At 49.0% G+C, this 27,497-nt stretch overlaps 1 protein-coding gene and 1 long non-coding RNA gene across 6 annotated transcripts in view; one reads left to right on the top strand and one right to left on the bottom strand.

Annotated features, from left to right (window-relative positions):
• Positions 1 to 8,960, bottom strand: part of MAP3K14 (mitogen-activated protein kinase kinase kinase 14) — a 28,437-nt gene extending 19,477 nt beyond the window's left edge. The window contains exons 1-2 of one of the 4 annotated variants that reach the window (XM_023942646.2): positions 8,780 to 8,960; positions 263 to 535 (exon numbers count right to left, since the gene is read on the bottom strand). In XM_023942646.2, coding sequence (XP_023798414.2) covers positions 263 to 515 — 253 coding nt within the window. In that variant the 5' untranslated portion in view covers positions 516 to 535; positions 8,780 to 8,960. Of the gene's footprint in view, positions 1 to 262; positions 536 to 8,775 lie in introns of all 4 variants that reach the window. The other 3 variants (XM_023942648.2, XM_023942647.2, XM_086864754.1) reach the window with 3 other exon arrangements.
• Positions 8,961 to 9,124: 164 nt separating this feature from the next.
• LOC147649121 (uncharacterized) lies at positions 9,125 to 27,395 on the top strand. Of its 2 annotated transcripts, XR_015279587.1 has the most exons (4): positions 9,129 to 9,265; positions 9,418 to 9,520; positions 22,732 to 25,760; positions 26,146 to 27,395. It is a non-coding gene; the product is annotated as an uncharacterized LOC147649121 (long non-coding RNA). The 2 variants fall into 2 exon arrangements; XR_015279586.1 differs by lacking the exons at positions 9,418 to 9,520; positions 26,146 to 27,395 and adding an exon at positions 18,704 to 18,977 and having other exon boundaries at positions 9,125 to 9,265; positions 22,732 to 23,973.
• Positions 27,396 to 27,497: the final 102 nt, after the last annotated feature.

Raw genomic sequence — 27,497 nt, 5'->3', positions numbered from 1 at the left:
GTGACACAGAACACAGATCTGGTTGAGGTACACGGGCTTCATGCTGGTCTTTTATTTATGCTTTATTCAGTGGATGCTGCCACATTATTATGAGATTTCATGAGCTTCCTAAATAGAGTCTGGGATGTGTCATCAGCTCCACCCCACTTGGGATTACAAATAGATGTGGTCTCAGCTCTCCAGGAGCGCCAAGGGAGTGAAATCTCATCCCTCTTTACACATTCCTTTTTCTCAATGAAGCGCAGCCCGCCCTGCTACTCACATTCTGCTTGGGCAATAATAGAAATTGATGCACAGCCTCCTTCTGTTTCTTCTTTTGCTGTTCCTTTGGTGATTACATCATTCAGGATTTTCCACTGACTGTGAAAGATGACCTTCTTTGAATCTTCTACTTTGCAAACACTGCTCTGCTTTTCACTCACTGTCTCCTTCAGCTCCTTGGCAGCTGTGAGCTCCTTTTTGTGCTTGACGGCTGGATCAGGAGCTCCCTGGCATTCAATTCCCATCACTGCCATTTCCCAGCTTCAGAGAGACACTGAGCAAGAACAGAAAAACAAAACACTTGTCAAAATACTTCACAGACAGAAGCAGCTTCAAGTTTACGAGAATCAGGAGGCTCCTGAAGGTATCAGATTAATAAATAACTCAAATCAAGGTCCTGTTCTGAAGCCAGTGTTCTGAGCTGGAGAGGAACCCAGTGCCAGTCCTCCATTTCTGACTTGGACCACTGAAGATCTGAATAGTCAACATTCTCATGACTGAAAATATGCAACCACATAGGTTGCAGAGAATTTTAATTCTTGGTATATCCCCTAAAGTATAAACAGTGAAACCAAGGAGCAGAAGGAACTCCCATATCACTAAACAGGAAGAATATTCATCCCCCAAAGAAAGGGAAAAAGGGAAGACATGAAAGTTCTCCTAGAGTGCACCTGCAGGGAATTACACTTACACAGCTAATTCCCTTTTCCCCTGTGCTCAGTCATCCTCAAAGCCATTCCTCATTCTCCCTCAATGAAGCCAGGCTCGACAGCCAACCTGCCCATCCACAGATCCTCCCTCACCCCTTCCTTCCTCTACATCACCAACACCTCCTGCAATCCTTGCTCAAGGCCATCAGAAGTGCAGCTCCTACAGAGTGCAGGATCCATGGAAGTTGGTGTTGGATAGAGGACAGTGATGGTGGAACAGAGAGCTGGAACAGATCTCTCTGCCTGAGAGCTGGGGAGGGAGTCAGCACAGGCTGTGAGCTGACCAGGAACACAAATGGAGCTCCAAACAAGTCCCAGCACAGGCCAAACCTTGACCAACTGGCAGCACAGGGGAACGTGGAAGGGAGCTGGGGATGGAAAGGGAGAAGCATAAACCAGCATGGAAGCAAAGCACTGAGGGACTGATGGGAATATCCAGGGATGAAAATCAGCAAAGTAGAGAGTGGAGAGCTCCCTACAGCATGAGCCCCTGGGGAACACAGCTTTGGTGTAGCCCCTGATCCCCTCACCTTGGATTCTGGAGAAGCTGAACCAATTGTTTTCCTATAAACAGAATGTGCAGAGATCCCTTATTTGTGCCAGAACTCCCATAATACATGTATAAAACCTTAAAATTAACATTTCCACCCTTAAATAACCCATGGAAGTTCAGAAACCTTGGGCAATATACACAGCTGTTAAGTACCACAAACCAGGATAGGACAAGGAGGGACATTTTAATGGAGGCCAGGAAAACAGATATCAGCACCATTACAGGAGCACTCCTTGAGGCTCATCAGCTTCGATCTGCACAAATCTTTCTTCTTCTTTTTTTCTTTCTTTTTCTTTCCTTTTCCTTTTTTTTTTCCTTTTTTCCCACCTTGAGCAGCTGCCTGGGACAGCAGGACATTTACTCCAACAGGCTATTGGCAACAGAGATGACTCAGGAAAATGACAAAATGAGTGGGTGCTCCATGTCTGAAGGACCACCAAGGAAAAGGGGAGCCAAGTGCATGAACCTTGGTGCTGTGAGTCACCTAACAACCTGGCAGGTATACAAGGAAAGTCAACAATGACCACATTCAGCGGCCAAACAGAGAACAGCTGCTGTGCAAAAGAAGTGCTGATGACAGTATCCCACTCATTACAGCCGTCCTGCTCCCTCTCCTCTACAGAAATTATGTCAATTCTCAGTGCTGTAAAATAATCCCTTGGAGCAGCAGGAGCAGAGCTTGCCAGATGACTAACCCAGCCACCAGTGACCAAACTGACAAGTTCAGAGTTATTTTTATCCTCACTCTCTCCTGACTTGCATTAACTCTGTCTCTCCTTGCCCTCCCCTCACCTTCAAGGTCCTTCAGCACAAACCAATCCTCATCGCCAAAAAAGATATAATTCTACAAGTCCCTCTTTGGCTGAGTCAAAGGAGAACAGAGAAAGGGGAGAAACAAGACTGCAAGTCCTTGTTGCCCTCTGAAACAGCAAAGAATAACAAGGAAATATAACTGAGATTAAGTCAACAAAGCTCTACCTCACTTGCAGACTCAAAGAGACCGAGGCAGCAATTGCGAGCAACGGCCTCGACCCAGGCAGAGCTCAGGCAGTTTAATGTGTGACTCAGGTCTGTGGGGCTGTGCAGGACCAGAACCTGCACACCCAGCCTCGTTTAACTGTTGCTGCACAATTTTCAGTCCTTGGAAAAGTTAAATGCCAACTATTTTTATGGTGTGTACAGCAAAGCATGGCGGGCAAAAGTTGTGATTAAAAATAAGCAATCATAACTTTTAAATAGTTTTTGAAGTGTAACTTCTGTCTGGAGAAAAGGAGGCTCAAGGGAGACTTTTATTGACCTCTACATCTCCCTGACAGGAGGTGGAAGCCAGCTGAGGGTCAGGCTCTGCTCCCAGGAAACGAGACACGACAATAGCAAACAGCCTCAAGTTGTGTCAGGGGAGGTTCAAGTTGTATATTGGGAAAACTTCTTCACTGAGAGGCTGGTCAGGCATTGGAATGGGCTGCCCAGGGCAGTGCTGGAGTCCACATCCCTGGAGGTGCTCAAAAGCCAAGCAGACATGGCACCTCATGGTATGGCTTAGTGGGCACGGTGGGATTTGGTTGAATGTTGGACTGAATGACCTTGGAGGTCTTTTCCAACCTCAGTGATTCTGTGATTCAGAACTGAACAGGCCTGACTCATCTCAGTGCATGTGGAGGGGGCAAAGAGGTGCAAAGAGCTCCTGAGTCCCATTAATTCAGACACAGGCACTTGGTGTCAGGCCAGACCCACCCCACAGCCCTTCTCAGGGAGCTACAGAAAAAAGGGACCCTGGGGAGCAGCAAACGGGTACCTGAGGATCCATAGGAAGCCCAGTAAGAGCAGGATTTACCCCCATGAGCCCCATGTGGCTCCCCTGCCTGTTTATGTGCTCCAGGATGAGCTTCCTGTACCAACACAAGGCACAGATGAGCAGCATGAGGAGCTTCATGTTCCTGAGCTGCAGGGTTGTTGTGTTCTACCCAGAAATGCTACTCTGGTTTTCAAAACCTCCTCTCCCTCAGCCAGCTCACTTATATGTAGCTGCAATTCTTGATTTCCCTATCCTGGACTTTCTTCCTTCTGCAGACCATGTGATGGGCTCGTTATTTTCAAGGCAGAAAGGGGAAGTCAGGTAATGAAGCAGGAGATAAGAGTGGATAGTGCACTCCTAACTCACAACAGGCTTTTGATACCAGCTTAAAGCCTGTTTGCTCCTTATCTTCACTAAGGGTTTACTCACCTCGGGTTAACTAATGTCAGTTCCCACTGCTGTAAAACAGAAAGTGTGTTTTTACAGAATGAAAGCCAAACAGTCTCAGTTGTGCTGTGAAGGCACCAGCTAACGTGTGGGAGAAACTAAAATACCGGATAAGGTCACCTGAGACTTTAGGGGAGTCAGAATTAACAAAATATTCAAACATTATTAATGTAAGAGATAACCACGTGCCTTCTGCTCCTTTAAAACCTTCTCCCTCCTTCTCTAAACAAGTCCCTCTTCAGCTCTCCCATCTCAACTGGAAGATGTTTGGAGCAGGGACCTTAAAAAAGCATTTCTGTGTTTCATGAAATGTTGTGAGAAAAACTCAGAGCTGGACAAAAGCCATACAAATATCTCCACAGCACACCATAACTTGGGATCCTGCTTGGTGTGCCTGGCTCCAATCCCCCTGGACAATGACTCTGGGGACAATTTCAGTTAAAGCTTTGTGGACCAGCCCATACATTTGGTCAAAAAAGACTTGGGAAAGAGCTCTATAATATATGTAAGACTTTCTAAGTCAACTTCACAGAATGGAGATTTCTTCTTATCTGAGTGTGCCCTTTCAGCAGCAGTTTCACACTGACATTTAGTTTAAGAAAGAAATTTAGAAAGAAAGAAGATAAAAAATTATGTTGTCTCAGTGAGGTTTCCCACTTCATTATGGAGAGGAGTTCTGTGCACAGAGCACTAACTCAGGTTGCCTTTGCAGCTGCTGCTGGTTTGATCAAACACAAGGAGCATTTTTAGCCATGTTGCTTTGCTGACCACCACAACAAAGCAAGAGCTGGGAAGAGCCAGGAATTTCTGCATCACTAGAGCAGGGAATGTCAACTGAGAACACCACACACCTTCTGGGGGCCTTCCAGTCCTAACAGCTGTCAGTGAGTATGGCAGAAAGTGCCAAGTCTACAGCCAAAAGAACCTACACAGCGTATTAGCTGCAAAATCCTTGTGCAAAACCACCAAACCTTCTCAAGGAACAGAACAGTTTTTTTCCTTTCTCCCAAAGGAAAAAAAATACATTATACTTGTTACATGGATGGATCACATTAAAAATCTGGTCTGGGGCCAATGCCATGTATGTGTGTATACATATATTTTATATGCATACTTTATATATATGTATGTATGCATGTATGGAAGGATTCAAGGCCAGGCTGGGCAGGGCTTGGAGCAACCTGGGATAGTGGAAGGTGTCCCTGTCCATGGCAGGGGGTGAAACTGGATGAAGTCTAAGGCCTCTTCCAACCCAAACCATTCCATAATTGTTTGTATAGCCCCTTCAGACCCCAGGCACCACTGCCCTCCATCCCTGCCTCCTCTCGGCCTGGATGCCACCCATGGACTCCCCTGCCTGCCCACGTTTCAGATGGAACTGAAATTCAGACAGTTCCGGTTTTGGCCCAGGCAGTTGAAGGCCTGTTACTGCAGTCCAGGCCTGGGGTGGAGATTTAAACTGCTCAGAGCTGTCAGCAGGACAAGTTTCAGTTTGTGTCAGAAGAGACTTAAAAACCAGTTGTAGCACTCAACAGCTCCCTGACCTCAACACACACTTAATGCTGCTTTAAGTGAACATGTCTAGAGGGGAAAAAAGGAAAAAAAAAACCTAAAAAAAAGAAAAAAAAATATGAAAGAAAGAAAAGAAAAAAACAAAAAAAAAAAAAAAGGAGAGACTTCCCTTGTGTATCTAAGAGCTCCAAAGTGAAAATAAATAGAATGCCTGACTGATTAAAATCCTGGTGAGTCAGAGCAGCAGTTGCTATTCCAGGGAGCTCTCAGCCTTCACCTCCTCTTCGATAACCACTGTGACCCATCTGGCCATTCCAAAGGCTCCTGCACATCCCCTCTGGTCCCTCTCATGTGTATCCACAGATTTACCTGAGGAGTTCCAGGAAAAGCTAAGAACCTTCTCCCCAGAGCACTACAAACTCCCTGTTTGAAGCACTGCACTATCAGCCCTATGTACGAGCACATCACATTACAAACGATAGGCAGTGTGTAAACATGTTCTTTAAAGTGGTTTGATAGTAAATACTCCCAAATCCTGTTTCAGCCACTAGTGTTGCTTACTGTAAACATCAGGATAATGAGCCTGAGTTGATTTTTTTAGTTGCCAGACATTAAGATATTGCAATAGTTTGGTTACAAAATCTGCAGGGAAATATTTGACTTGGTTTAATTATCAGCAGATTTCTAAAAGCACCCAAACACACCTTTATCCTCATTTCCTCGAGGACAGCCCGAGCACAGCTCACCCCTGAACAAAGATATGAACACCACCACTTGCCCAGAGTTTACAAACACCACCACAAGCCCATTCACTCGAAGAATGCCTAGTTTTCCCCAATCCCTTTGTAAACAAGGAGAACAGAAATAATCGGGACAAACTTCAGCCTGATAAGGATTTGCTTCCCAGCTGTTTTCACACAGCTCTCAGGCCACTGCTTAACAACATCCTGGCTTTGACAACCCACTTGTGAAGTTATTTCCTAAATAAAGCACCTAAAGGGACAACTTCCACCAACCACCACAGACACACCTGAAAATCAATTCTGCCCAAGCAGGTGGAGCCAGGCTGCCACCAGTTGTTACTTTGTGCTGCTTTGTGGCTTTACATTTCAATCATATTTATAAAATCCATGTAAATCTATGGGGAAGGAGTAGGGCTGGGGTGCCAGGAAAAATCAACCTAAAAATTTAGTTAAATTTAGTATAGATAGAAGCAGTTCTACATTATGTTGGAGTGTGAGGCACAGAGTGTGTGCCCTTATCTCTGATACCTGGCTCTGATATCCAAGAAAGCACTGAATTTCATATAACACCATGAAAACAACTGTTAAATAGAAAAGCTAAAAATGTGTGTAAATTAGAGTTTTCTTAAGTCTCTGAGTGAAAAAGTTAAAGTTTAGAGTTTAAACTAATTTAGAGAACAAAAAACAAGACAGAAGATTTAAAATGTTATCCCTTGTCCTTCTTTCTTCTTCATGTTCTTCTAGAAGTTCTTAAGTAATAGTAAATAATTAAATAAAAAATGCTGCAGTACAGCACACAAGTGTTAAATCATTGTCACTAAAAAAATAATTTACATATCTATTGTTCATTGAGTGAAAATAAGTAAAAAAATAAAAAACTGCGTATTTCAAAGCCATTTTGTACTGTTCAAACCAATTTAAGCCAAGTGATAGTGAGTTAAACTTGAATAGAAAATCTAAAAAAAAACCTGCCAAGTCATTTAATAATATATTAATAAACACAAAAAAACAAGAACCTAACGAGCCTTTAAAGTATTCTTCCTAACACAAAACTAAAATAAACGAAACTCCCTGTGAAAGAACATCCCCAAAAAAATCAGCCCTGAAAATAACAAGATCCAGCAACACATTATCCTAATTTATGATTTGTCCTGCCAATTCAGTTGGGATAATTTCACACTATAAATCAAAATATGAACTGATTGGGATGATTTCTAACTGTCCAGCCTGAGAAGACTCTCACAAGACAAACTCCCTCATGCACTGTGGAAGAGAACCACCTTTAGGCAAGACAAGGTCCATGTTCTTCAGGGCCCTGGTGTCACTAAACCGTGATCAGCAAAGCCCAGTCTCCTACAGACACAATTCCCACGTGTCTGTCCCTGTTCCTGGCCCCTCCATGCATCCTCATCTCCCTCTCCCAGCATCTCCAGACTCTTTCCTAACTCAGGGTTCTTTTACTCCCAGCCAGCTGCTCATCTCAGACCCTGGAAATCTTTCTGTCCTCCAGGTCTCAATCCCTGTCTCCATCAACACACCTGACACTTGCCAGCAAAGTTCAAAAGTCACAGAAGGAAAGCTGATTTATGGTCACTTCACCTCCATCCTCTTGGCAATTATATTAATAATTCAGCACCTCATCACTGCTACAAAGCTCAGCTCTACCCCCTCCCATTCAACACGGAAAGAAGACTCAGGACAGAGTCATTAACTTCAAGTTCATTAACTCCAGTGGTGTTGGATCAGGTCCCACAAACCCTTTAGATTTCGAGTTATGTTTGTTTGTTATGCTCCTTCACAGCACTCTACAAGATTCAGTCTCTTAATACAGTTAAAATTTAATAGTTAATAGCAAGTGACTCATTCCCAAGGAATCCAGTGGCCATGCCAATAACAGATTTCAACTGAGGTAAAATGCAATAAAGCAGCTCACTACAGACACACTCAATTCAACTATTCTTATCACTAATGTCACAGCATAGAAGCGCGAGTTATTACTCATAAAAGCGTTTAGAAAGCCAGTTGAAAAAGAAATTCAGACTTTGTTTATAGGTGCTGGTTTCAGACTGCTGTGTCGTACATGTGCAGAGCACTCAACACACGTTCCTAGTGTAAGCAGCTAAAGCTGACAGGAAGCATCTGAGATCAACCACAGCAGCAACTTATTAATCAGCAAAGAAACATTTTAACCTTTTTCCACAGGGGGTGGGGGGGAAAGAGAGAGAGAATTAGGCATTTAGTTGTGTCAAAGAAACGCTCGGAATGAAAAGGACGGAGTGGTTCAGGTGAATGAAGGTCTGGCTCGGTTGTGTTGTGATGAGCTGAGCTCATCCCTGCCTCCTTCTCCCCTCTCCACGGCCAGGGATCAGCGAAGTCCCTGCACCGGGAGCCCGGGGAACCGGGAGCTCAGGGGCTGAGGGGCACCAGGAGATCAGAAAGCCGGTGATCGAGAGCACCAGGAGCTCGGGGCACCGGGAGCCGCAGACTCGAGAAGGTGCCGGGCAGCGCAGTGACATCCACGCTCCGAACACACACACACACAGCACTGCTGCGGGAGCGGCTGCGGCGGCGCCCGGAGAGCCCATCGGCCGTTCGGAGCCCCCTGGCTCGGCCGGGGCTCCTCACACGCTGCTCCCGCCGGCAGCCGCGGAAGCTCCGCCAGGCCCTACCGGGCAGATGCACCCCGCAGCTCCCGGACCGAACGCCGTACCCCGGACCCGAATCCCGCCTCCGCAGCGGTGGCCGGGCCCGCACCTACCGCTCCGGCACGGTTCGGCTCAGCCCGGTCCAGCCCGGTCCGATTCTGCCCAGCTCGCCCGGCACAGCCCGGCGCGGCCCCTCAGGCCTCCTCGACAGCTCCCGCTCACTGACAGGCGGTGCCCAGCGACAACCCCACCCCCTGTCTCCGCACAGCCAATCACCGCAGCATCTCACCGTATGGCCCCGCCCCTCCTACCTCAGTTCCCAATCAGCGCGCGGTTCTTGCCTCGGCTCCGCCCCCCAATGCGGCCCCGGCCGGCTGGGTTTCCCAGAAGTGGGCGTGGCTTTCTGCCGAGCAGGCCCCACCCCACGGCTTCTCCGGGCGCCGTCGCGCTGCGCATGCGCGTTTGGGTATGAGGGCGGGGTACGGAACGGCCGCCGGTCCCCTCACGATCGTCCGCCATGTTGGCTGTGACTCTGGCCGGTCTCGGAGCCCGCCGGGTGTCTCGGTTCCTTCAGGCAGGGGGCGACAGGCGTGTTGGAGGTATCTTGGTGCTGCAGTAGCGCGTTTTCCCTGTCAGCAGTTGCTCCAAAGACTCGCCCATTACACTGCCGTTGCCTCCGGAAACTGAGACTTTCTACTGATTAGATTTTTTTTTTCCTTGTCTAAAACTCCGTCTCCCTTTCCCGGTGAAGTGGTAAGGGAAGGGCCTCAGGATTATGTCCCCCCATTGCGGCGCTCCTCCGGCCATGGGGAGTGGGAGGTGTCAGTCCTGCTGAGGGGAGATTTTCGAGTAGTGTAAGTTTACGATAACTTTGATCTCCCCAGTAAACGACACTTTTTATTCGGGTTACACTTTGCCCAAGTACGGTTATGTTTTGCTTTTACACTGAAGGAAGGGGTGGGTGTGGGTGGCTTGGTCCTTGACTCAGTGAGTGGGGGAGCCATGGGAAATAGATAATTTCAGAGGTAGTTTCAGAGCTTTCAAGAAAGAATTCTGATGAACTTAGAGAGCCATGGAAACATGGAATGGATTTGATTGGAAGGGACCCTAAAGCTTATCCACTGCCACCGTGTGCCAGGGGTAGGGACACCTTCCACTCTCCCAAGCTGCTCCAAGCCCTGTCCAGCCTGGCTTTGGACACTTCGAGGGATCCAGGGGCAGCCACAGCTTCTCTGGGCACCCTGTGCCAGGGCCTCACTGTCCCCACAGGGAAGAATTTTTTCCAGTGCTTATTCCTTCTGGATTTGGAGTCCTTGTGTGATACATGAGCAGGGAATGATTCACAGCTCTGGAAGAGTCTGTGTGTGAGAACTACAGGGACAGTGCTTGGAGCAGCCTTGGAATGGGCAGTAGCAAGATCCCACATCCCTCCCCTTCAGCATACACTGGCTCTGCACAGGGGCCTCTTGCTCAAACTTCTTGCATAGTTAGGACAGAAATTTTAACTCTCAACAGCTCTTTCACAGGGGGATTCTATTGTGTCAGTTGATGATTGAGTATTGGTTGCACTCAATGATCTTAGAGGTTGTTTCCAGCCTGAATGATTGAGTGGTTCTGTGCTGTGTTGCAGAACAGTTCCCTGTTGCCTGTTTAACTCTGGGTATGAACCCTGAGTTAACAGAACCCGTCACAGTAGGTCACTGTCATACCACACTGTCATACACTGTAATGTGTGTTGTAGTCAACAGAATTTTCTGCAGGTTACTCCAGAACTCGTGGAATTGTTTAAAATGTGCATGGAAAATATAGGGAGTGGGTTTGCTATCATAAGGTCAGCCCTCCAAGAGAGACGTTAGATGAACATTTTTAGTCTTCCCTGGAGCAGCTCTGGGTTGGGTTTGGAGTTGAGTTTTGGGTTCATGTTCTGCGTGCTCTCATGTTTGGGCAGAACGTGTTAAGAGTCACAGAACCTGGGATCCACACAGCCTCCAACATCCCCAAGTAAAGAATCATCCTTACAGAGTCAGAGACTGGTTTGGGTGGGAAGGGATCTGAAAGTTCCTCTGCCATGTGCAGGAACACTTTCCACTATCCCAGGGTGCACCAAACCCCGTCCAACCTGGCCATGGACACTTCCAGGGATCCAGGGGTGGCCACAGCTTCTCTGGGCACTCTGTGCCAGGGCCTCACCTTCCTCCCAGGGGATCATTTCTTCCTAATTCAAGCTGAAAGAAACCTTGAAGTGAGGTAGGAGTTGTGATAGTAGCTTGTCATTTGACATAATTTACGTTTAAAAGTCTGAGGTTATTTTTGCCAGAGTAGTTGAGGTGATTGTGGTGTTGCATTTAGGGGTATTTATGACCTTGATATTTTTATCACAGTGGAAAGAAGAGCAAACAAAGCTTTTGACAAAATATGAAAGACCTTAATACCCATGTTGTGGATTTCAACAAGCCACACTTTCCATTGGAATTATGTTCTGTAGTTGTTGGGTTAGAGGGACGACAGGAGGTGGACAGGACTGAGAAAAGCACATGTGGAGCTTGTTGCAAGCCCAGGTTCAACGTTGAAATCCAGAACACTCTGCTTTTCTCTTGTGGTTAAATCATGCAAAATGAATCAATGGCAGAGAAGTTTGTCACTCTTGGAGCCATAAAGAATGTCTTGAAGGCATGAACAAAGTTTGATGGGTGTAACAATGATGCTGCAATTAGCGAGCCGCGGTACAGCTCAGAGATGGGAAGAGCTCTTTAGCTGGGAGCAGCAGGAGCCCGTCCTGATCACTCGGAGCTCCCGACACCTCTGCAGCCCCAGCAGTGCTTGGAGCAGGGTGAGAGCACCGCCTGTCCCACCGGAGCAGAAGCAGCGCTGGGGCTGGCTCTGCTCTGCCCCTCGTTCTGCTCTGCCCCTCCGTGCTGGTTCCAGGGGCTCCTACGGCCGGCTCAGGTTTCTGTTGCAGCAATCAAACCCACAAGTAGCTCTGAGCACCAGCACACATGGAGAGAATGCAAATACAGCTGTGCTCCTTGTTATGGAAATAGCACAGGGCGTATCTGTGCTGGGTTTGGAGAGTTAGCACAAATAGCTGCATTAATAACTGCTTCGAAATATGCAGTGTCCTCCTTTCAGGTGCCCCAGTAGTGTCAAAACCTACTTTTGTGATTACAGTTACAGTTCAGAGAGCATCCATGGCCTCACAGAAACCTTTTGTTCCTGCCTGGATTGATTATGGTGATCTACTCTGGGACCAGTGGTCAGGAAAAGCTCTTAGTTGGGAGTTCCTGATCTGTTACTCCACATTTGGTGCTCATGGCGTGTGTGTGAGCCAAGAGCAGCGTGTTACAATACAAGGACTCAAGCTAGCCAAGGCCTTGGCAGCTTTGGTCTGGATCCAGAGATGGAGACAGCTCATTCCACCTTGGCTCATCTCCAGCATCATCCCACCAATCCCAGTGACGTCACCATTTTAACAAAGAAGAATTCTGACCACTTTGCCACCATGCCACTCCAGTCCATGCTGTCTTGTCCTAATCCCTCTCCTAGAAGTTGAGGTCCAGCCCTCATGGGTGCTGCTGAGCTTGGAGCACAGGAAGGGTGGGGGCCACCATGCCTTATGTGCTGGCATTCCCAGAGCCTCTTTTCTTGGGTCAAGATCTCCCTTCCATCAGGTTGTGTTGGAGTTTGATGTCTGGCCACAGCAGCTACACTGGAGAAGCTGTGTGGAGGGTGATCCTCACAAGGAGCATTGGGGACCTTATCCCTGGGAAGAGCTCCTCCACCAGGTGTTGTGGTGACGATGACAGAGCAGTGCTCTGTCCTCTGGAGACATGGCATTGATGTACCAGCTGCACAAACCCTCCCTGTGAGGGGGCACTGGAGCACTCAGACCCGAGGTGCCCCCACTCAGACCCCACTGCTCTCATTGTGACATTTGGAGCCACCTTGAGCCAGAGTGACAAAAGGGCTCTTGGCTGTTCCTTTCTTCAGAACTTCATCCTGAAGCAACTGCTTGAAAACTTCACCATTGAAAAGTTTCACTTCCCAAATACTGCTGTGCTATAAATACCCTGTGCAGTAGGATATGACATTTACTCCCACAGGAGACACAGCAGGCTTTGTAACTTGCAAACTCCTTAACCCTTGAGTGAATACAAGGTAAGGAGCCTGCGGGACAGACTCACGTTGCAGCCTGAGAGCTGCTGTGGGCTGCTGGAGAGGAAACAGGATGGGAATTGCACACAGAGTTACTGCAGTGAGACTGGAAAAATTCACTTCTTCCAGCTGTTTGGACATCACAGAGTGAAGATGTTGCTTTAGGAATATTAGTGCTTTATTCCACTCTTATCAACTGATCTCAGAGCACTTTCCTGTCCAAACCAAAGAAGTACTTAAGTTAGTTTGCTTTTATTTCCGATTCTGTGACTGATTTATGATCCTTAACAAATTTCTTAGTTCCTTGGTTTCATTCCCATATAAAACAAATGGTAACTGCTTTTCTCTTGTTCTTCACATGTTGTGTTTATGTGTCATAGAGTCATGGAATGGTCTGGGATGGAAACCCAAAATGAGATGGAAAGCCCATCCAGTCCCACCCCCTGCCATGGCCAGGGACACCTTCCACTATCCCAGGGTGCACCAGATGCTGTCCAGCCTTGCCTTGGACACTTCCAGAGATCCAGGGGCAGCCACAGCTTCCCTGGGCATCCTGTGCCAGGGCCTGCCCACAGGGAACAGTTTCTTCCTTAACACAGAATCAGAGAATGGTTTGGCTTAGAAGGGACCTTATAGAGATCATATATATATATATATATATATATATATATATATATATATATATATATGAGATATAGATAGATGATAGATAGATAGAACAGAATAAAGATATATACTAGAAATTCAGCCATTAATCTCTGACTCTGTAGGGTGCCCTGACTGAAGTGCTGGGGTGCTGATGTTTCATAAATACACTATAGAAATATACAAATATCGTCTCTCTCTGTATACTTGTGTCTCAATGGGCATAGGTTTGTAATGTTTGTATCTTTCTTATTGAGAAAGAGCTGAAGTCACCTAGATGGGTAGATCTTAAAATGAGTGGGTCATCTTATCCCCTTGCATAACCTCACCTCAAGCAAGGTGTGTGTCAGGGCAAGTCAAGAGCACAATTATGAGAGCAGCCCAGTGCTGCTGCTGCTCCTCTGCAGGTAATGGAGCCCAAGGTTTTAAAATTGTGTGATGTTGGCATGTGAGTGTTTGTCTGATGCTTAAAAGACTGCAGAAAGAGTTGATGTGAAGCTGTGTCTGGGAGGTTTAGGGTGGAGATCAGGAGAAGCTTCTTCCCCCCACAGGGTGTTTGGAACTGCTCAGGCTCCCCAGGGAATGGGCACAGCCCCAAGGCCAGAGCTCCAGGAGCGTTTGGACACCGCTCCCAGGGATGCACAGGCTGGGATTGTTGGAGTGTCTGTGCATGGCCAGGGGTTGGACTGGATGATCCTTGGGGATCCCATCCAACTTGGGATATTCCATGATTCTATGAGAGAATGTCTTGGGATATTCATGGCTTTATAAGAGAAATGAACTCTAACATAGGAAATGGACTGGTTTCATCTCCCTGGGGTGGGGGATATGAAAACAAACAAATTCAGGCCATTGTAGAATGGGTTTGATTCCAATTCTAATCTCAGTTACATGACATAGATGTGATCCCTCCCAAGTGCTTGTGCCAGTGAAAATGCCTCAATGGCTTCCCAAAGCTTTTCATCAGCTCTTCTGAATGCCAGGCAGTTCCAATTAATCAGAGATTGGCTCTGCAGGGAATACATTTCTGCACAGCTTCCTCTTGTCTTTGCCAAAACACGATCCAGCCACTTGTGTTTCTGATGAAGTTCTGCTTTTGGCTCTCGGTGCAGGGCTATCACCAGGAAACACACGGCAGGGCAGTCCCACAGTGTGTCCTGTCGGGAGCCGCAGCGGGCACAGGGAGCAGGGCCAGAGCTCCTCGTGGGTGCTCATTTATGGGCAGGAGGATCGAGTAAACATCGATTTTTCCTCTCTGCTGCAAGCTAAGCTGGGGATTTCAGTGCTCCTCTGACCGACTTGTGCGGAGCTGAGTCTTGATCAGATTCTGCTGCAGAGGCACCGGCACTGCCCTTATCAAAGAGGAAATGAGTGCTGGGAAGACAAAGCTGAGATTATTAAAAGTAGCCTCTGATTTTGGGTCATGGGTGCTCAGTTTAAGGAAATTTGAACATTCTTGTAGATTACAGGATTTCTCTGATTCTGATGATTCTGTAAAGGCTTTCCAAACTCAGCTCCCTACAAATCACTTTTCTGAAAGTCACAGGTTGCATTCAGAAACAAATGTCACTCACCTCAGATATTCAGAAATATATTAGAGAATAATCCCCAAGTCTTTGTCAGAATATTACAGTAGGCATGTGTTTTCTTTCTAAGCCCCAGCTCTGATAATTAAGTAGTAAGTGAAAAATTCAAATACTGCTTTTTGAAAAGGAATTATTAATATATAGTTTGTGAATTGTGAAAAATCAAGAGGTTGATATTCCTATTTGATTGAATACTCTTTGGTTTAACTGGTATCTCTTAATCCAAAACAAGCAATACCTTCCTCCCAGGAAGCTGGTTCTAATTCAGTACTTTGTAGCCATTTCTCAAAAATAGGTCCCAGCTACAACCTTTACTCATTAGCGCTTGGATCTATATATCTGTCCTTTTGGGAGGGAAAAGTGTGCTGAATTTTGTGACCAGCATCTCAAGGGACTTTGTTTTTGCTGATGTGTAGAGATCAGGGATGGGAAGTCAGTGGAGATGCCTATGCACAGTATTCATGGGTTTTTCATACTCCATGGAGTATTACAGCAGCAGGAGGGGCCAGTGCTGACAATTCCCTGCAGGTTTTTCTCTGTGTACAAAGAGGACTTTGTCCCTAGATAGCTGCTCTGGTCACATCCCACTGTGATTTCATTAAGAGCAGATAAAAAGTTTGCTGTTAATGTCACATGCAGCCGAGCTGAGATGTGCCAGGCAGGGTCCAGAAGCCACCCTGGCCTGCTGGGACTCCAGGCTGAGGTGTGCAGGTCATTCAAAAATAATTCACAGCTTGTTGCAAGCAAGACACCTGGAAAAAGGAATTTGGCTTTACGTTTCAGCTGAGCTGAGCTTCCTCTGCAGGGTCATGGCACAAAATCACAGAATCATTCAGAAAGTCAGAAAAGGCCTTTAGGATCATCAGGTCCAACCATCAACTCTACACCACCACCATGGTCACCACTAAACCATGGCATGAAGTGCCACATCTGCACACATTTTGAACACTCCAGGGATGGAGACTCCACCACTGTCCTGGGCAGACTGTGCCAAGGCTGGACAACCCTTCTGGGAATAGCTTTTCCCTAATCCAACCTAAAACCCTCCTGGCACAACCTGAGGCCATTCCTGTTGTCCCATCACTTGTTACCTGGGAGAAGAGTCTGCAGCCGCCCAGCTGTGCAGGGCTCCTTGTGTTGGACAGCACTGGCTTTATTCCCTACGTCTGGTTTGTTCCTTCCACAGCAGAGCACAGCTCTTGCTGGGGAGGCTGAGTACAGGCACCTTTGATTGCAAGAATTAATCCAGTTAGCAATTTTTAAAGGCCACAGGATGAGGACACAAACTGAATGGCTTACTTGGATTTCAGTGTCCTCTTCCCCAAATTGCAGTAGTCTGTAAATCATAGAACTATGGAATGGTTTGTGTTGAAAGGGACTTTAAAAACCATTTCATTCCACTCCCCTGCTATGGGCAGAGACACCTCCCATTATCCCAGGTTGCTCCAAGCCCCATCCAAGCTTCCAGAGAACTATATGAACAAATGGTCATTTATGTGAATAATATGGCCATGTATATGTCTAAATATGACCATTTATATGAATACATATGACCAATAATGACACAATATATTAATAAATTATTCATGTCCACTTTCCTCAGTCCAGAGGGAGGGCAGAAAGGTGAGCAACATCACATCTGTGCTCCTGCACCTTAGATAAGACTTTGTCATCATACTGGGACTGGTTCTTGCTGGACAATGAAGCCAAGGGCTGGAACACCTCTTCTATGAGGACAGGCTGAGGGAGCTGTGGAGGGAAAGGGACCTGAAGAGGAGAAGGCTCCAGGGAGACCTCAGGGCTCCTTCCAGTACCTAAGGGAGCTCCAAGAAAACCGGAGTGGGACTTAGGACAATGGTCTGGAGGGACAGGACAAAGAGGAATGGCTTCCCACTGGCAGGGGAGCAGGGATTGATGGGATATTGGAAGGAATTGTTCCCTGTGAGGACAGTGAGGCCCTGGCACAGGGTGCCCAGAGAAGCCGTGGCTGCTCCTGGAATCTCTGGAAGTGTCCAAGGCCAGGCTGGCCGGGGCTTGGAGCAGCCTGGGACAGTGGGAGGTGTCTGTGCCCATGGCAGGGCATGGGACTGGGTGGTGTTTTAGGTCCCTTCCCACCCAAACCATTCTGGGATTCCGTGGTTTACAGGATCCCAGGGACAGGTGTGCAGGGCTGGTGTTACCTGGAGCAAAGCCCCAGCACAGGGGCTGAGAGAGGCAGCTTTGGGCAGTGTGGATGACCTGCGCATCAGACCCAGCTGTGTCTGCAGGCAGGGACAGGGGGCTGCCCTGGGCTGGGGCTTTAGGCACCGTGACCAGACCCCACTGTCCCTCTCACTGCTGTTCCCTTCCTGGCCAGGCTGAGCTCAGCCATCATCCCCTGCTCACACACCAGGGCTGGCTCCGGGACAAGGCGTTGGGAGCCCCTCTGCTCCCAGCACTGCAGATGTGGGCTTTGGAACAGATGGACAAACAGCATGGGACTGAGCCCACACAGCCCCAGGCATTTCAGCTTTGCAGTCGCTGTCGAGAGCCAGAATGTGGAATTTTGTTGTGAAACATCCTGAGTTCTGTGTCTGCCAGGTGTGCGGGATCCCCTGCCTGTGCACAGCCTCTCACCGTGTCGGGAAAACCTCCTCCAGCTTCCTGGAATCCCTGCTCAGCTTCCTGCGAGGTTGGGATGCCCCGAGCCCTCACCCAGGGCGGCAGCGGGACCCGCTCCCTGCGCCGGGCACGGCCCCAGCGGATGGAACAAGAGCAGAGGAAATCCCGAGAGCTCCGGCAAAGGGTCAGCCTCACAGCCCTGCGGGGTCTCAGCTGTCGGCGGCTGCTGTTGTGTATCCTCCCTTCTGGAATGTCTCCTTTCGTCCCAGCCTCTGGCCTCCACTTGAAGCGGCTGAAATCCCGAGAAGCTCTTTGCTCTTACAGGCATTCGGATGGTCTCAGCTGAACCCCAGCAGCTGCTGCCTGTGGGAGGCACTTCTCCGGTTCTGCCCGGTTCTCATCCCCTGCCTTGCGAGGAGATCGGCACTGCTCCATCTTCCCATGTCCCCACCTCCTCCGAGCCCCTCCCAGAGCTGCAGAAGGCACATGGAACTGCTATGCTCGGGATCCTCCAAGCATATTTCTTTACCTGGCTGCTACATCCCGTTCCCAGGTTCCTTTCCCCTCCAGGCTGTTACCCTGCCTGAACACCTCTGCCACCACTTGGGACCTCACTACCGTTCTAATGCCAGCCATTAATTTTCTCTGAAAATATGAGAAAATGTTGGAAATGCTCACAAATTTTCTTCTGTTTCTCATCTGTGGTGGGAAGGGCTAATAAGAAACAGAAAAACAGAAAAGCAAAGGCTTTTCTCTTCCTCCTAACTACAGTTCTGCTAGAGACATTGCAGCTCCAGAGCTTGTCAGTGTTGATTCTGGGTATCCAGTCCCTCTCCTGATGTCCCCAGCCTCCCACACAGCTCCTTAGTCCAATGACACCTCCCTTGGTGCTCTCTCTGTGCTCTCTCCCACAACTCTGATCTCCTGCTGTTAAAGTTTTATTCCATCCCTCCCTCCCTCCCTTTATTTCCCAGTGACACCCCCATAGACAGAAAGCCCTCACAAACCTCAGAGCTTTATCTCCCTCTTTGTGATTAATTTGTAACTTCCCAGGAGAAGGATGCCCTTGGTGGAGGGAGCCCAGCTTGGCATGGTCCTCATTCCTGCTGTCATGTGTGAAGAGAGATGGAGAGAAATACATCCAGAGGCCCAGAGCTGGGCATGGAACAAGGGCAGCATATCCAAAGTAATCCCATCTGCAGGACCCTACAAGAAGCCATTCCTTCTCCTGGAGCCTAAAAAGAAGAGCAATTGCCTTCACCAAGTTTGACAGCAAGATATGGGGTCCCTGGGGAGATATCCACAGACAGATCCATCAGGGCTGAAGGTAGGAGAACCACAATTAATATTAGGTTGCAAAACCAAACACCTGGAGTATCTTTGCTTTCCTAACACCAAAGATGTCCCTTTACCAAACAGCCTTAGAGCTCACAGCATTATCTGGGCTGAGAAATGCAGGGCCTGTGAGGCACCTTCACCTGCTGTGACAGTAAAGCCTGGTAAGAACAATTCAGCAGAAGCCTGGTCAGCCAGAGCCCAGGATGGAGCAGGGGCATGGCACAAAGGCAGTTTTACACAGACCCCTAAAGCAGCAGTTCTCCAGCAACAACAGATGGCTCAGCCTTGGCTTTGGAAGTTTATTAAGAAAAGTCAAACATCAGAGACTGGAATTTCTAATGAAATTAAACTAGATTGTACAGAAATATGTAAAAATGGAAATGAGCTAAAAATCCATCAAACATTTGGTAATAATCCAATAGAAAAATGCATGTGCTGCTTTGAGGGGAATTATGTAATAATCTCGTCAAAATAACAAAGCCTTTAAAGCATCCTATGGGATGGGGATTCTGTCTGAAGGTGGGATCCACAGGGAGATAAAGAGGAAATTCAGCTCAATGGCAAAGGTAACATGGAGCCACCTCCCTGTGATTGCTCCTCTGGGACTGCTTGCCTACACCCAGGCTCCCACAGCCCCACACCTGGGCTCCTGCAGCACTGGCACAGGTTGCCCAGAGAAGCCATGGCTGCTCCATCCCTGGAAGTGTCCAAGGCCAGAACAGTAGGACAGGGCTTGGAGCAACCTGGGATAGTGGAGAGCATCCCTGCCCATGGCAGGGTGATGTTTGAGGTCCCTTCCCACCCAAACCATTCCATGATTCTGTTCTATGATTCTCATGCAGTTGAAGTTGTCCCTGCTCTTTTCAGGGGGTTGGATCCTGCCTGTGGTGGGTTGGCCCTGGCTGGACACTGTGTGCCCCCAAAGCCACTCTTTGGTTGCTCTCCTAAGCTGGACAGGAGAAAGAAAATAGAGCTAAAGGCTCATAGATAAGGGAGGTGTGACTCAGCAAGGACCATCATGAGCAAAACAGACTCGACTTGGGGAAATGAGTTTAATTTGCTACAAATAAAAAAAAATAATTATCAAATCATAAAGCACTTTCCCCACACCACTCCCTTCTTCTTGGGCTCAACTTAATTTCTCAGTTCTCCATCTCCTCCTCTCCAGCAGTGCAGGGGGATGGAGAGTGGGGGTTACAATGAGGTCATCACACGTTGCTTCTGCTGCTCCTTCCTCCTCCTCCTCATGGGCAGGATTCCTCACACTCTTCTCCTGCTCCAGTGTGGGTCCCCCTGCAGGTCACAAGTCCTGCCAGGAAAGCTGCTCCAGTGTGAGCTCTGCTCTCCACAGGGCCACGGGTCCCTGCCAGGACCCTGCACGTGCATGGGCTTCACACAGAGCCTCTCTTGGACATCCCCCTGCTTCAGCCTGGGCTCCTCCAGGGGCTGCAGGTGCATCTCTGCACCCCCATGCCCTCAATGGGCTGCATTGCACAGCTGCCTCACCACAGTCTTTACCATGGGCTGTAGAGGAATTTCAGGTCTGGAGCCTGGAGCAACGCCTGCTTCTCCTTCTCTGACCTGGGGGTCTGCTGAGCTGTTCCTCTCACATGTTCCCAGTCCTCTCTGGCTGCTGTTCTGCAGGTGGATATTTTCCTCTGCTTCTTAACTCTGTTTTCCAGAGGTGCTGCCACCATCATTACTGGGCTCAGCCTTGGCCACAAGGAGCCCTCTGGCATTGGCTCTGCTGGACATGGGGGAAGCTTCCAGCAGGTTCTCAAAGAAGCCATCCCTGTAGCCCCTCACTACCAAAATCTGTCTGTGCAAAGCCCATGCCATGACCTGCAAAGGTCCCTTTCAACCCAAATCTTTCCATGATTCCATGGCACAGCCCAGGCACGTTTCAGCACAGCCAATACCTGCCAGGCTGCTGTGCTGTCAGCCTTTGGAACCTTTTGATTCCTCCACTTGCTCTCTGGAGCTCACGTGTGACATTCTGCCATTGACATTTGTAGCACATAGAGAGCTGGTGGTAAGAGCAGTGTGTGCACCAGAGAGGTGATTCCATGACCTGTCATGCTTCCAGGGAAAGCTCAGGGCTGAGCATACCTGTGAAGAATCACAGAATCACAGAATGATTTGGCTTGGAAAGGACCATAAAGGTCACCCAGCTCCATGCCACTAATGGGTTAAAGCTGCAGCATTCCAGCCCACAGTTCCAGTCCAGCCCAGCTGGGCTTTACCCAGTGTACAGTTGTTGATTTCCCACAGCACACTCAGGTGAAGTCACACCTTTCCCTCTGTTCCCAGCTCTGCAAAGCTGAGGTGTTTGTATTCACAGGCTGTGCTGCTCACCCGAGGAACCCAGTAGCAAGAGCAACAAAACACTAATGGGCTGGAAAAACACAACAAGGACCCCCGTGGTGAATCTGCTGGGTCTCCAGACAAACAAATTCACACTCTGCAGTGGACACAGCATTTGTTCCAGGGATAAACCAGCCCATTCCCACAGGGCTTCTGTTGTCCTATACCCATGTCCTTCTGGTTAGACACTCTTCCCCTCCCTGGGGAGCTTGTGGTTAGAAAAATATTTCCATCTGTCATTGGGAGATTGCCTGAATTGTTGGTAACTTAATAAATGCAGGGAAGAGTCAGCTCAGACTGTTACAAATCTGAGGTCTTCAAGTATGGAGCCAGGCTCACCATGGGAGAGCTGGGGGTGTTCAGCCTGGAGAACAGGAGGCTCCAGGCAGACCTCAGAGCCCCTTCCAGTGCTTAAAGAGTCTCCAGGAGAGCTGGAGAGGGACTTTGGACAAGGGCCTGGATTGACAGGACAAGGGAGAATGGCTTCCCACTGTCAGGGTAGATGGGATATTGGGATGAAATTAGTGGGGAGGCCCTGGCACAGGGTACCCAGAGCAGCTGTGGCTGCCCCATCCCTGGAAGTGCTCAGGAAAGCAGTGGAAGGTGTTGCTGCCCATGGAAGGGAGTGGGAACAAAATGATCTTTAAGGTCCCTTCCAGCCAAACCATCCTATGTCTCTAGATTAAGTTAACTAAGAAAAAGTTGAGCAGTGATTTGATTGTGTTCTCCACTGGAGATTCTGATGTTAGAGGACATTTATTTTAACAACAGAAACACCAGTGCCAACAGCCAGGAGGAGGAACAAGCCAAATCCAGGCTGGGACAAAGAGCAGGAAAGGCTCATTTAATCCACTTTAACTCCATCAGTGAACCAAAATTAAGTGTCTGTCTCAGCTTGACTATCTCCCACAGTAATTCTGCCACAACATGGAATTGCAGCACAGGATAAGCTCAGGTTGTGTCCCCTCCCTGCCCGTGTCGTGTTACACTCTCACTGGTTTGACTCAGAGACAAACTCTCCAGTTTGGCTCATGTAACACCAGACACTAAAAGAGCTCATTCATCAACTGGATCCCAAGATGCTCTTGCAACATCACGGGGAAAAGCTGCTGCTTTGCCAAGTTTATACGGGGACCTGATTCTCTTCTCTGTGCACCAGGCTCAGACATGTCTTAACAGGACAAAGAATTGTCACAGATAAGAGCAGACACTCCTGCATGAAATAGAAGCAGCTCCTACCCTGTAAGGTTAAGGAAAAGGTTCTTCTTTTTTAATGGAAATGCACACTTTAAAAAATAACTTCTGAAAAAATAAGAAATCCGTGTCTTTCTTAAGAAACACAGGTCTGAGGAGAATCTTTCATCTCCTTTTGCTTACAGGACATTCATTCTCCCCTGCCTTCCAGAAGCATTCATAGACAGCTGGGTAAGGAGCCTGGACAGTGTCATCTGGAGCCACATGCATTGTCCCATGTTCCTTCAGCAGGATGCAGAATTTCACTGCCAGTCTCTCTGCACAGGTGATTTTCAAAAATTCAAAAATCACTTTTGCCAGTGATACCATTTCTAGGACTGTGCCCTCAGCTCCTGGGCACTGGGAACAGAATCTCTGTTACCAGATCTGTATTTGTCCAGTTAAGAGTGAAGGGTCCAGCAAATGCCTGCAAACAGCTCCAGCCATTGGGATGGATCCTCTTCCCACTTTCCTGCAGCATCACCTGGGATGTGTTTGATTCATGAGCTGGTCTGGGAGCCCAACTCTTGAATCATCTGTGCTGTGACCATTCCAACCTGCACATGGCACAAGGACTTGTCCAAAGGATACTCTGAGTTTTCCTCAAAGAACTGTGGAGGGTTCACTTTCCAGGGAAAGCATTCCAGAGAAAAGAATAAAGCTGAAGAAGGGTCTGGAGCCCCTGGAGCAGCTGAAGGAGCTGAGGGGCTCAGCCTGGAGCAAAGGAGGCTCAGGGGGGACCTTCTGGCTCTGCACAACTCCCTGACAGCTGTGGGGGGTAGGGTTCTGCTCCCAGGGAAAAAGGAACAGGACAAAAATAAACAGCCTCAAGTTGAGCCAGGGAAGGGCCAGGTTGGATGTTGGGGGAAATTTCATCATGGAAAAGTTGTCCAGCCCTGGTACAGCCTGCCCAGGGCAGGGGCAGAGTCACCATGCCTGGAGTGACTTAAAAGGTGTGTGAATGTGGCAAATGGGGACATGCATTAGTGGTGGCCTTGGCAGTGCTGGGGGAAGAGTTAGACTCAGTCTTAGAGGGCTTTTCCAACTGAAATGTTTCTATGATTCTGTGATCCTTAAGGAAGGTTTGGGCAGGATGGTGCTGGAAAATCTGTTGAGCTTCTGAGATTGTGTCCACCACAGGTCATCTGGAACTGGCAGGGTTAATTCAGCTACTGCAGGTTCCATTTCTGGACACTGCAATGGTTCTGGCTCTGGGCCAGAGAGAGGTGAAGGATGGCAGGTGGCTGTCCTGGACATGTTTCCCTGTGTCACATCTCAAGCAGGTGAGGACAAACCCATCCACTACCCTGGGAGCTGTGGGCAGAGATGGATGGGGGGGGCTGTGCTCCAGTTCATGTTCTTTGAAATTAAAATGCTCATTAATGAGGCACCTTGAATCAGGTCCATTAATGGGGTAGATCAAAGATCATCTGGCAAAGCCCCTTAGCACCAGCTGGCATCAGAGCAAGGACCCCCCCAGCAGAACCCTCTGGAGTTGAAGCCACTCCCTGTGGCTGCTGTCCCTGGACTGGTGCTGCCACCATGGTAGCTCCTGGTTTGCAGACAAGTGCACAGAGGGGACTCAAAGGTCCCTGTGACTCCCACGGGGGGATTCCCCAGTGGCACTGCACCCAGCAGCCCCTCTCAGCCATTTCTGCAGGAATTATTGATGCTGCAAATGAGCATTTGGATATTTGCACCCAGCAGTGCAGGGGGAAGCTGCGCTGGTTCTGGTCACTCATGCCCCTGCCCCACATCCCTGTGTGCCTGACAAACCAGCAAACCCAACCAGTGCTCAGGTCTCTTCCAAAAACAATTACATCATGTTGAAGCCATCAAACATGTGATTTCCCAGCCCAGCACTGAGAGCCTCCCTCCTCCAGAGGGAGAGGAGCTGTGCAGGAGCCAGCCAGGATTCAGCAGGAAAGGTTTTATCCTCTTTCCAAGGACGTGGTGTCCAAGCAGGAGTGCCCAGGAGATAGAACTGCCAAGGCACCATGCAGGAAGCAGACTGCACCCTTCAGAGAAGGAAAGCCCTTAAAACTTTGAATCTGAATTTTGAGCACCTTAAAACTTCAGATCTGCCTGGATTTTGAGCTCATTTCCTGGGAAATTGTCTTATTTCTCTCAGAGCTGTAAAAATATGGATGGGTATTTCCAAAGAGGGAGTTTGAATTGGGTGGAGGGGCTGCACCTGCCTGGTTTGGCACATTGAGGTGAGGGAACGTGAGGAAATCTCCCCTTGGTGAGCTCCAAACTCCATACAGCACCTGGCAGCTGGCTCTGATGGGGATAGACAGTGTGGCTGAGCTCCATGGCAGCAGGATCAGGCTTTGTTCTGCTGCCAGGTTCTCGCCAGCACCTCAGTCCTTGTCCCGTTTTCCCTCAGCCTCGTGATTCCGGGAGGGAAGGGGGGAGCAGCTCTGCTCGGTCATTGAGCTCCTGGCCCAGCTCAGGTCCCACGTGGATGTCTCACAAGGATCCCCTTTGATCCCAGCACAGCCATGAGGCTCCAGGAATGAGGACAGAGGCCACGAGTGCTGCAGAATAATTAATCCAAGAGAGGGAACCTACTGGGAACTGCTGTCTGAGACAAATCCCAGTCTCGGGAGACTCAGGTGTGCTTCCCCAGCTGGGACAAGCAAGTCTGTGACTCGCAGAGCCTGGCTGGGAGCAGAGTTTCCCTGAAACACTCAAGCTTCTCTTTCCTGAAAGCTCCTCTCTGCAGATTAGCAGATGTCTTTGTTGGAGCCCTGGGTCCCTGCCAAGGATTACTGTAAACACTTGGCGAGGTGCAGCCTCTTGGCACCCGCTCTGTGTGAGGGGAGCGCAGGTCACCTCGCGAGTGGCACTTGGGTGTTCACACTACACAGAAGCTGTTAACTGCAAACAGCCCGGGCAGGGCCAACACAGCTTCAGCTTGCATCCCTGAAACAACACCAAGATTTTGGTTTTCCCTCCTTTCTTACCAAGGAAGAGTGAAGGGGTTAACTTGGAGATGCTGTTCCCATACCTGTGAATTGCAAATACATGATGGCCACTGGTGTAAAGACAGTCTGCTGGTGCCAGGTGTAAGAAATTGGTGTATGATCAAGGGTCGATCCAGGCCTGAGTGGCCAAGAGTTCTGCTGTGGCACTGAGAGCTGCTCAGCCTGTGTAGGATCAGGAGAGTGAGGTGAGAGAATACCTAACCTGTCATGGGATCTCAGAGCAGTCTGGGTAGGAAGGGGCCTTAAGGCACATCCAGTGCCACCCCTGCCATGGCAGGGACACCTTCCACTACCCCAGGTTACTCCAAGCCCTGTCCAGCTTGGCTTTGGACACTGCCAGGGATCCAGGGGCAGCCCCAGCTGCTCTGGGCACCCTGTGCCAGGGCCTGCCCACCCTGCCAGGGAACAATTCCTGCCCAATATCCCATCCAGCCCTGCCCTCCGGCACTGGCAGCCATTCCCTCTGTTGTGTCTCTCCATCCCTTGTCCCAGGTCTCTCCCAGCTCTCTTGGAGCCCCTTTAGGCATTGGAAGGGGCTCTAAGTATTTCCTGAATCCTTCTCTTCTCCAGGCTGGACACCCCCAGCTCTCCCAGCCTGTTACTGGGTAAGGATTTGGTTAAAACCACACAGGGGCTAACTGAGAGCTCCGGAGGATTCCCTCACTTAGAGATGGAGTAAAGACCTGTGACCTGTTTGCCCAGAAGCCCTCCCAGGTGTGGCACCTGCAGGACCATCATGGTCAGCTCCAACTCCCCAGCTCCAAAGGCCACACTTCAACCCAGTGTTCCAACACAGAACTGACTCTGAAGAAAACATTGGGTGATGCAGGACAGCACTGAAATGACTCATTTGAAGAAAAGCCTCTTATAGCAAAGGCCTGGAGCCCCAGTTCTGACTGTCAGTACTGAGCCTGCCAATGCCTTAATGAGCAGCTCCAACAATTAATTACCTCCCCTGTAAAGAATGTGCTGTTTCCCAGTTCCACACGTCTCTGTTGGCCAACAGCTCTGGCATGCGTTCTTCCTTTTCCTTGCCAGATGGAAGAATCCTCCTGTGTCAAACTTCTGCTCCTCCATGAGAACTGCAAGGGTTCCAGTCTTTCCTGAGCTGTGGGTGGCACCACAGGTGTGGGACCCCAGTTTTGCTCCAGGTTTCCCAACCTGCTGACATGAGCTCCCAGGCTGGCTGTGGTCCCTCATCCCATTTCTAGATCCTGATTTTCCCATCCTAAGTTAAATTCATACAGTAACTCTGATCATATTCATAGGAACCATGTGCAGTTCTGGGTCCCAACATTTGAGAAGGATGGGAAAACCCTGGAATGTGTCTAGAGGAGGAGAACCAAGCTGGTGATGGGCTGGAAGGCATGGAGAGAAGGGGTCTCAGGGGTGACTTTGTGGTCCTGTGCAGCTTCCCAAGGAGAGGACAAGACGATGGAAGTGCTGAACTCTTCCTCTTGAGATCCAGGGACAGGATGCCTGGGAATGGCTCAAAGCTGCACAAGGAAAGGGTTACACTGGACATTGGGAAGCATCTTTACCAAGAGGGTGGTCAGGCACTGGGATGGGCTTCCTGGAGAGGTGGTCAATGCCCCAACCCCATCAGTGTTAAAGAGGCGTTTGGACAGCGCCCTTAACAATGTACTGTAACTTCTGGTCATCCCTGAAGTGGTCGGGCTGTTGGAGCAGATGCTCACTGCAGGTCCCTTCAAACTGTTCCATCCTACCCTACCCTACCCTCCCCTCCCCTCCCCTCCCCTCCCCTCCCCTCCCCTCCCCTCTTTTCTGAGCTACATAAACGTTTGTGTGACCCTCCCAAACACTTTCTCCTCATTCACATCCAGCTCCCAAAGTGACAGCAGTGGCAGTGGTCTCATGTACAGCCTCTGGCTGCCTCCCAGCCTGGATCCAAGCACAGCCTC

The sequence above is a fragment of the Cyanistes caeruleus genome, chromosome 27 (assembly GCF_971803275.1).
Source record: "Cyanistes caeruleus chromosome 27, bCyaCae1.hap1.1, whole genome shotgun sequence".
Classification (NCBI taxonomy): domain Eukaryota; kingdom Metazoa; phylum Chordata; class Aves; order Passeriformes; family Paridae; genus Cyanistes; species Cyanistes caeruleus.
This window is presented reverse-complemented; position numbering and strand designations above follow the sequence as displayed.